Raw genomic sequence first — 9,563 nt, forward strand, 5'->3', positions numbered from 1 at the left:
TGCAGAGATTCTGCCTCTCCCTCTCTGTCTCCTCCTCTATCCCACACACTCCCCTCTCCCTATTTCTCCACAAACCTCTCCTCCATCTCTCTCCCTCTGGCTCACCCTCCTTCCCCTTCTCTCCATCCCTCTTTCCCTGGCATGCTAGGGGCTGTGTGTGTCTGTCAGGGAGCAGGTTAGATGGGATTCTGTCCTCAATCCTACCTGTTATTAGAGCAGGGTCAGTGCATCAGGTTAGTGTCGGAGTAGGGGATGACCCCCTCTCAGGTCAGTGTCAGGGTCTCTGCCTCTCTATGTCCCTGAGACTATTGTAAGTGTAGCATCATATGCAGGGTCCCTGCCTCTCCTTCTCTTTCACTGTCTCTATCCATCTGTCTCTCTCAATGTTCCCTACCTCTTTCTCTCTCCATCTCTTTCTCCACCTCGCTCTCCTTTTCTCTTTCACTGTCGCTACCCCTCTCTCCATCTCTTTCACTCTCTCTTCACCTCTCCTCTCTATACCTGCCTCTCTCTCTCCCTGAGTATTGTGAGGAATATAGAGATTTCTCGATTTCTCCATTTCTCCCTCTCCTCTTCTCTCCCTCCTTGGTTCTGTCTCCCCATATCTCCCCCCCTCCCCACACCCCGTCTGTCTGTCTCTCCGTTCCCTTTGTTCCTGGTTCTCTCCTTGGGATGATCTGATGCTTCTCTATCTGTTCTGCTCCTTCCTCCTCTGACAGGTAAATGTATTTCTTGGGAGGCGGGGGACACACCTGTCCCTCTCCTGCAATAAGGCACTAATGGGCTGGGCTATTGTTAGTCTCTACAATGTCTGGTGCAAAGGTTGTACACTTCGCTGCCAGAGGGGCCAGCAACACATTGCTTTGTGTGTTATTATACCTCTTTGTGTTATTATACCTCTGCTTGTTATTATATCTCCCTGCGTGTTATTATATATCTCTGCGTGTTATTATATCACTCTGCGTGTTATTATATCTCTCTGCGTGTTATTATATCTCCCTGCGTGTTATTATATCTCCCTGCGTGTTATTATATCTCCCTGCGTGTTATTATATCTCCCTGCGTGTTATTATATCTCCCTGCGTGTTATTATATCTCCCTGCGTGTTATTATATCTCCCTGCGTGTTATTATATCTCCCTGCGTGTTATTATATCTCCCTGCGTGTTATTATATCTCCCTGCGTGTTATTATATATCTCTGTGTGTTATTATCTCTCTGTGTGTTATTATACCTCTGTGTGTTATTATATCGCTCTGCATGTTATTATATCTCTCTGCGTGTTATTATACCTCTGCTTGTTATTATATATCTCTGCGTGTTATTATATCTCTCTGCGTGTTATTATATCGCTCTGCGTGTTATTATATCTCTGCGTGTTATTATATCTCTCTGCGTGTTATTATATTTCTCTGCGTGTTATTATATATCTCTGCATGTTATTATCTCTCTGCGTGTTATTATATCTCTCTGCGTGTTATTATATATCTCTGCGTGTTATTATACTTCAGCGTGTTATTATATCACTCTGCTTGTTATTATACCTCTGTGTGTTATTACATCACTCTGTGTGTTATCTCTGCTTGTTATTATATTACTCTGCGTATTATTATATCACTCTGCATCTTGTTATCTCTGCCTGTTATTATAGCGTACTGTTATTATATTTCTCTGCCTGTTAATATATCACACGTTATATCATTCTTTGTGTTATATTGCTCTGCATGTTATTATAGCACTCTGTATGTTAATATGTCGCTCTGCATGCTATTATATTACTGTTCGTGTTAATATTGCTTTGCGTATTATTATATTGCTCTGTGTTTATCGCTGTGCATGTTAATATATTTCTTGGCATGCTATTAGATTGCTCTGCATGTTATTATATCTCTGTGTATTATATCACTCTCCATGTTAATATATGTTTTGGCATTTTATTATGTTGCTCTGCAAGTTACATCTCTGTGCAAGTTATTTTATCCCTCTGCATGGTAGTATATCACCACATCTTAGAGATTTCCTATATATTGTTCTTTGGTGGTACTGTTTGCAACTTTGTATATTTAATATATCACTGCATGTTCTGCAATACATTGAAAGAGTTAACACATGCAGAGCTAAAATAACCTTGCAGACAATTGTTCTGCAGTGTCAATGTAGCCACTTTATCATGCAAGGGTTTACAGACCCCTCTCCCAGGACCCACAATATACAGGCCTGGGTGTGACCTGGTAACTCTGTCACCCGGGTCTCTTCATATTACCCACATTCAACCTGGGCACAGGAGGGGGCGTGACCCAGCAAACCCCAACCAAGGGGAGCAGGGACACTGTCACAGCTGTGTGCGGGCGTGGGTGCGTTTAACTCCTTCACTGCCAGGAGCAGACTAGACATTCACAGCGCAGTGAGCTAGTTACAAAGTAATAGTTTGCAGTCCTCACTTGCAATGAATGAGTTACCAGATGGATGCACTGCAGGTCTGCAGCAGTGAAGGGTTAAAGGAGCAATGCTCAGCATATCTGTAGAACGGAGGGGGTAATAGGGCAATATACTGCGGATCTGCAATACTGAAGAGGTTTCTCCTCATAGGTGTCCTAAAGGGTCTCCCCCTTTCTCCAGACACCCCAGAGGGGGCCATGATCTCCCCCAAAGAGAAGAGCAAAGCTCGGCCCCCGAAGGACAGCATGACTCTCCTACCCTGCTTCTACTTTGTGGAGGTGAGTGGTTTTCATGGGTGAGCGCTCTCACTATCAGGGAGATCATTTCAGGTAAGGGTGGAAGGGAGGGGAGGGGCAATACATCAATCCCCATCTGAGCCACCTACTCTACCTAGGGTAGCCAGGTATTGAACCCGATGGTCCTGTATTTGGACACACTGTCCATTAAAAAATGAGAGGTAATACTGGACCTGTATGTGTCATAGTGATCTGACCGACTTGGGGGGGCCGCGGGATTTCCCTGAGAGAACAGGACGCATGCGTCCGCAGAGCGCATAACACCTTTCAGCATCGTGTCCAGTATTTTTGGAGAAGTCACCTGGCGGCCCTAACTGTAACGACAATAGGCACTAAATGAAGATGTCAGTCCCAAGGATCGATCCCCCCCCGCCCGCCAATGTAATTTTATTTTGGCACTTACTTGAAGAGATCTCTGGGTGCCCTTCCCAAAGCTGCCTTCATTTGTCGAATCTGACGATCCGTTCCGCAGATTTAACCGTTTTAAATAAGTATTGGGGAGCTTAAAATGGAGTTCTCCCCAGGTTGCCATAGTAACCTCAGAAGCAAAAGATGAAAAAGAATATCATGATTTTGAATACACTTTTTTTTTTTTAAATACAGCAGAATATGCTCAGTGGGTCAAAATACTAATATTATATATTTTATGAGTTCAACTCATAGAGGCTTCTGGGGGAGTTTGCTGCTTTAAATCCCTGGGAGAAGCCAGGGAATAATGCAGGTAATATCTGGGAGGGGACTCAGTGTCCACAGTTCTTATCCTCCACTGATTTAAAGGGCCAGTCCCATTTTTAAATGATACAACGTCTCAGTCCGTAATCACCTTTATAGAAAGATTCAGTCCCCTCGGAAAGTAACAATTGTACTTATCTGCATCCTGCTAAAAATGAATGATTAACATTTCTCCGGGAGCACTGAATTCAATCATACCTGGTCCTTGTGTCTGACTAATGATAGCTTTGTAAGTACTATGCGCACAAAGAGGACAACCCATGTCTAGTTCTGTGCACTGGCAGTCTGATAACCAGAAGACATTTGATAAAGAGCGCAAAACAGAAACATCATTTTTGGTTACCAGGAAATGTTTCAATTACTTAAACTTTTGTAAAAAACATTTTTTTAAGTATTTAAAAGTGACGAGTGGCTCAGTGAGTAAAGGCGCGGACTGATAACAATAACACTGAGATTCAATCTGGGAAACCTGGTTCAATTCCCGGTGTCAGCTCCTTGTGACCTTGACCAAGTCACTTTATCTCCCTGTGCCTCCGGCACCAAAACCATAGAGTAAAACAAAGAGCTAGACTGTCAGCACTCAATATAATATTACAACCGAAAATGGCTACAGGGAAGACCCTAAGATCTCCAAACAATATTACAGGACACAGGGGTTCCCAGCACTCACTGCTGCAAAATGATAACAGAAATAGAATAATGCCAATTCCAAAATGTAATAATAGAAGCACAAGATTATAAAAATGGAAACATGTCATACACGAGCGTAGCAACACAAAGAAAGCGCGATTCTAAGTGTAAATGTAAGGGGAAACCACAGGGAAACAATAGGGGAAATCCACACAGAGAGGTATGGGAAAGGGGAAAAGGAAAAATAGGGGGGGCAACGTTTCAGGGTTAAGACCCCTTCCTCAGGCCAGTTCCCTAAGGTCCCACAGACCAAAGGTACTTCCCTAATTCCCTGTGTCCATATCCAGACCCCAACCACAATAAACTGATAGTCCAAAGCAAAACATATAGACAAGTCTGTTTCATTTTGCGTCAGCAAGTGCTGGGAAACCCCTGTGTTCTGTCAGAAACATAGAGTGTAAGCTCATCTGGGCAGGGGTGGGGTTCCTATGTGCTGCAGACTGCGCGCTATAGTGACGCGCTCTGAGTCCCATTGGGAGAAAAGCGCTATATGAAATAAAGTTGCTGCTAAAAATAAGGTGCCAATCAGCTGCATTTTACTTATTCAATATTTCATTTTCAAGCTTCTGACCCTTTAAACTTCCAGTAAACCCTATAAGAGCAACCCCCAAAAACATTTTTGTTAGGGGAAAAACATGGAGAATATTGACCTTCCCAGACAGCAGCCATTTTAAAAATGATCACAAACCTACAACTTCACGAGTATTAAAAAAAAAAAAACACACAGAAAGAATCACCTCTTCTCAAACCCTCCCCCTCCCCCTCCCACAGCTCCCCATCGTGGCTTCTTCCATCGTCTCCCTCTACTTCCTGGAGCTGACGGATGTTTTCCGACCGGCGCAGGGCGGGTTCCAATGTTACGACCGCACTCTCTCCATGCCGTACGTGGAAAGCAACGAGGAGCTCATCCCCCTGCTCATGCTGCTCAGTCTCGCATTCGCTGCCCCCGCGGCTTCCGTAAGTAATGCGTTTGCCGGCCTCTCTGTGGTTGGACAGCAGGTTTTATTTTTATACAACTTATTGCAGGACAGGGCTCTTCAACTAGTTCTCCGAAGGGGCCAGAGCACAATCTTATTGTCCAATCATTTTAGATACATGCAAATACTAAACAATGACTATATTTCAACATTTTGCAAGCATTCTAACGTCTGTACCACATGAACGTAATTAACAAGTGAACGTCAGTGTTAATAACTGCACTTAGCTGCCTAAGCAACTAATATGAAATGCACATGAGCAGAGAGTCTTAAGGCAGGAGTGGCCAACGCCAGTCCTCAAGGGCCACCAACAGGTCATGTTTTAAGGATAGCCCTGCTTCAGCACATATGGCTCAATCAGTGGCTCAGTCATTGAATTGTCCACTATCCTCACTGTCAGACCCATCACCATGCTAATCGACAAGATTAAATAGAGACACGTTACCTCCCCCCCTCCCCAACCCCTGCCCACCAGCCAAGAAAGCTCTCAATGCATCTAGCCCATAGCACGATCATAATGTTCCCACCCCTGCCCACCACAAAGATATCTTAACAATGACTCTATGCCCCTCACATGAAATGTTCCATATGTAACCCCACCATTGTTTTACTAACTAATGTACAGCACCCTGGATAAGAAATAAATGTTGTTAGAAATGAATAAATTGACTGAGCCACTGATTGAGTCATCTGTGCTGAAGCAGGCATAGCCTTAAAACCTGACCTGTTGGTGGCCGTTGAGGACTGGAGTTTGTCACTCCTGGTATAAAGCATTGGTGGGCAGCAGGTGGCCCTCCAGGGCTTCACCTGTTGTCTCCAGCTGCTGGCCCCTCCAGTAACGTGATTGTCTTTCTCTACCTAGCACAGAGGAAGAGAAGGCACAGCTGGCGTGGATCGTAGCTTCTCCCCGCTCCATCAGCTGCTTAGTGACAGTGCGCTGATACATACTGCTCCTGTGCTAATCACTGGGTCCCAATGTAAGAAGAGGGGCGGGGCAGGATTCACCTGCCTGCAATAAGCAGCTAAGCCAGTGTTTTTTCAACAGGGGTTCTTAGAAACCCTTGGGTTCCCCCAGACACCCTTAAAGGGATCCCTGCAATTTGCAGGTCATTTGAAAATTATAGGGTTCCTCCTCAACCAAAAAAGGTTCAAAACCACTGAGCTAAACAGAGAAGCCCCTACCCGCAGCTACAATGTCCCTTCTGCCCGTGTGATTTTATATATATATATATATATATATATATATATATATATAATCTCAAATGAAAATATAAATTGTGAGCACAGGGCTCAAGGGCCTCACGTGTAGCCCTTTCGGTATATCATGTTGCCTATCACTGGTCTAACGGCTACATTAATTAGGCGGGAGGTGCAGTACCCATAGTTCCAACAGCGGGGCATGTAGCACAGAGCCGTGTAGGTGAGGCAGGTCCACCCACACGTTGGAGGGAACTTTTGCAGAAATTAGGCACGACTTCTGCTCTGGCCCATCTTCTGGTCTAGGGCTGGACCCCCCCTAACCCAGGAAATTATTCCTTAGATCTGTTTCATTTGGCGTTCTTTTTAGTTTTTATTTTAGATTTATGCGGGGCTTTTTTTGTGATGGTACGCAGAGGGGGCGGGTCATCACTCCATACAGCCAATCAGAGAGAGACAGAGAGAAGACTAGACTGGCCATATTTATGAAGCAGTGCTATGCCATAAGACACCTTACAGCCCAAATACTTTATTCCGCCACTCCACCCCCCACGTTATTGTGATTATCTCTGGGGAGATGAGGAGAGTGGAAGAGAGGCCTTTGTCTCTGTCACAGGGCCTCCATTTCTTCCCCCAGATCATGCTCGGGGAAGGAGTCCTGTACTGTGTGCAGGCCAAGCTGAGGGGACGAGGCAGCTCCGAGGGAAGTATCAATGCTGGGGGTTGCAACTTTAACTCTTTCCTGCGCAGAACGGTTCGATTTGTGGGTATGTGGTACTCAACTCATATATACACTGCAGGTTTCTAGACGGGGTAGGGGGTTAACAGTGACTAGGGTGCTTCCCTCAGGCTCCCCAATTGGGTTACCACATGTGACCCTAAAAATAAGGCCTCTCTTTGACCTTCCACCAGGGGTCCACGTCTTTGGACTCTGTGCCACAGCGCTAGTTACCGACGTCATTCAGCTGGCCACGGGCTACCACGCCCCCTTCTTCCTGACCGTCTGTAAGCCCAACTACACCCGTCTGGGAACCTCGTGCGGCAGCAACTCCTACATCACTCAGGACATCTGCACAGGCAGCGACCAGCATGCCATCCTGTCCGCCAGGTAACCTCACCCACTGTGCTGACCTGTAACCTAGCAACGAGGCATCAACATCCTTGCTAACTCAGCTGTATCCTAGCAATGCTGAGCTCTCAATGTGACAGTAACCAGGTGACGTGGTACCTTTATTTTACATGTATCCTGGCAACAAGATGAGAACTCAGCATGACTGTAACTAGGCAATGCTGGTAAGAGGCCTGTACCCTAGCAACACTGTAACCATGTGATGTAGCACCTCTATCTTACATGGATCAAAGTATCACTAGGTGTTATTTATAAGGATAACCAGTAACAAGGGAACAGTGCTAGGTAACATAATTGTATCCTAGCAACACAACCAGGAATCTGCTTTTAACACCATGGGTGCTGACCGCCTGCTGCAGGAGTTAGTTAGGTGTTCACTTTGAGTTCATTTCTGTACCAATTTTGCAGCAGATTTACAGGACCTGGAAGTAAAAGGGTTAAGAGTAAACAGAGCTTTAAATTCATGCCAGAGCCTGCTGGTGGAATAAGTGGGTAAAATATCAGTGATTTCTCTCATACTTTTCTAGTTCCCAATTTTCTTCTTCTGTCCCGTCCCCAGGAAGACGTTCCCCTCCCAGCATGCCACGCTTTCAGCTTTTGCCGCTATCTACGTTTCGGTGAGTGCCTCTCACAGCAACTCTGCAGCGTCTTTACTCTCTTACTGCTGGGAGGACCAGCAATGCATTGCAAAGCAGAGTAATATACGAACACACAGAGCGATATACTAGCACACGATATCATAACACGCAGAGCGATACACCAACAACACACACAGCGATATAACACACAGAGGTACAGGTATACCCCGGTTAAAGGACACTCACTTTAAGGACACTCGCGAGTAAGGACATATTTTCAATAGCACCATACCCGTGTCCGTACGCTCGCTTCGCGAGTACGCACACTTATTCTGCCCTACAGACCGCCGTAGTAGTGACACGCTGATTCACCTCACCCAAAAGGCAAATGGCAGCTCGCGCATGCACCTCTCAGCACGTCCTGAACAGCAATATCAGCTCCCTACCTGCACCGAAGCATCGATAAGTGGGGAAAAGGGAGTGCTTCACTTTAAGTACATTTTAGCTTTACATACATCCTCTGGACCCATTGCGTACGTTAATGCGGGGTATGCCTGTATATACTAACATGCAGAGCAATATAATACTAACACACAGAACGGTATAACATACAGAGGGATATAATAACACGCAGAGCAACATCATACTAACACGCAGAACGGTATAACATACAGAGGGATCTAATAACTCAGGACCACTGTTTTCCCCGGCTCTCTGCAGATGTACTTTAACTCTATCATTTCGGACAGTACGAAGCTCCTGAAGCCGCTGTTGGTCTTCGCTTTCGCCATTGCAGCGGGGGTCTGCGGCCTGACACAGATCACACAGTATCGCAGCCACCCTGTAGACGTATACGCAGGGTTCCTCATCGGAGCTGGCATCGCTGCCTACCTGGTACAGGAGTCTGGCGGGAAGAGGGCGCCTAATTGTGGAGTCGTAAACCTGGGATCAGGGAGCAGTCAAGTTTATACTCGAGTATCCCAATATGATGCATATGGATATCATTATGTTTACGAGCAGGGGTTGAAAGTGTACAGAGATACTCCACATCTCTATACAACACAGCATGTTCATTATCACTGTATACCAACTCTCAGCATCATTATACACACAGAATGCTCATTATTAGTGTATAGAGATACTCACCATCATTACACATCGCAGTTCATCAAGTAGTCCTAGAGATCTGAAGGTTGAGAGGGTTGTTGGGTGCCTTTGTTCCTCACTGGGATGTCTCTCTCCCAGGCGTACCACGCTGTGGGTAACTTCCGCGCATCCTCCGAGGACTCCTCTCCCAGCCCCCCCACCAAGGACCCCCTGCGGGCACTGACCCAGCGTGGTCATGAGTCCGTATACCACCAGAACAAATCATCCAGCACCGACGAGCTGACCCCGCGGACCCAGTGCACCCAGCGCCAGGTAAGCACCGGGCACCACCATGGAGCCTCCCTGCCCCCTCTTCCCAACAACCCACTGCCCTATATGGGTGTCTGCGGTCAGGCTGCTCTCTCATGCAGAGTCCCTGC

The 9,563-nt window shown here is 46.1% G+C and overlaps 1 protein-coding gene across 3 annotated transcripts in view; it reads left to right on the forward strand.

Moving 5' to 3' along the window:
- PLPPR3 (phospholipid phosphatase related 3) overlaps positions 1 to 9,563 on the forward strand; it is a 15,914-nt gene continuing 6,351 nt past the window's right edge. Inside the window, exons 1-8 of one of the 3 annotated variants that reach the window (XM_075611479.1) lie at positions 1 to 719; positions 2,619 to 2,716; positions 4,928 to 5,113; positions 6,968 to 7,097; positions 7,243 to 7,438; positions 8,019 to 8,076; positions 8,758 to 8,931; positions 9,283 to 9,456. In XM_075611479.1, coding sequence (XP_075467594.1) covers positions 2,636 to 2,716; positions 4,928 to 5,113; positions 6,968 to 7,097; positions 7,243 to 7,438; positions 8,019 to 8,076; positions 8,758 to 8,931; positions 9,283 to 9,456 — 999 coding nt within the window. In that variant the 5' untranslated portion in view covers positions 1 to 719; positions 2,619 to 2,635. Of the gene's footprint in view, positions 720 to 2,588; positions 2,717 to 4,927; positions 5,114 to 6,967; positions 7,098 to 7,242; positions 7,439 to 8,018; positions 8,077 to 8,757; positions 8,932 to 9,282; positions 9,457 to 9,563 lie in introns of all 3 variants that reach the window. The other 2 variants (XM_075611478.1, XM_075611480.1) reach the window with 2 other exon arrangements.

The sequence above is a fragment of the Ascaphus truei genome, chromosome 8 (assembly GCF_040206685.1).
Source record: "Ascaphus truei isolate aAscTru1 chromosome 8, aAscTru1.hap1, whole genome shotgun sequence".
NCBI classification, from domain to species: Eukaryota; Metazoa; Chordata; class Amphibia; order Anura; family Ascaphidae; genus Ascaphus; species Ascaphus truei.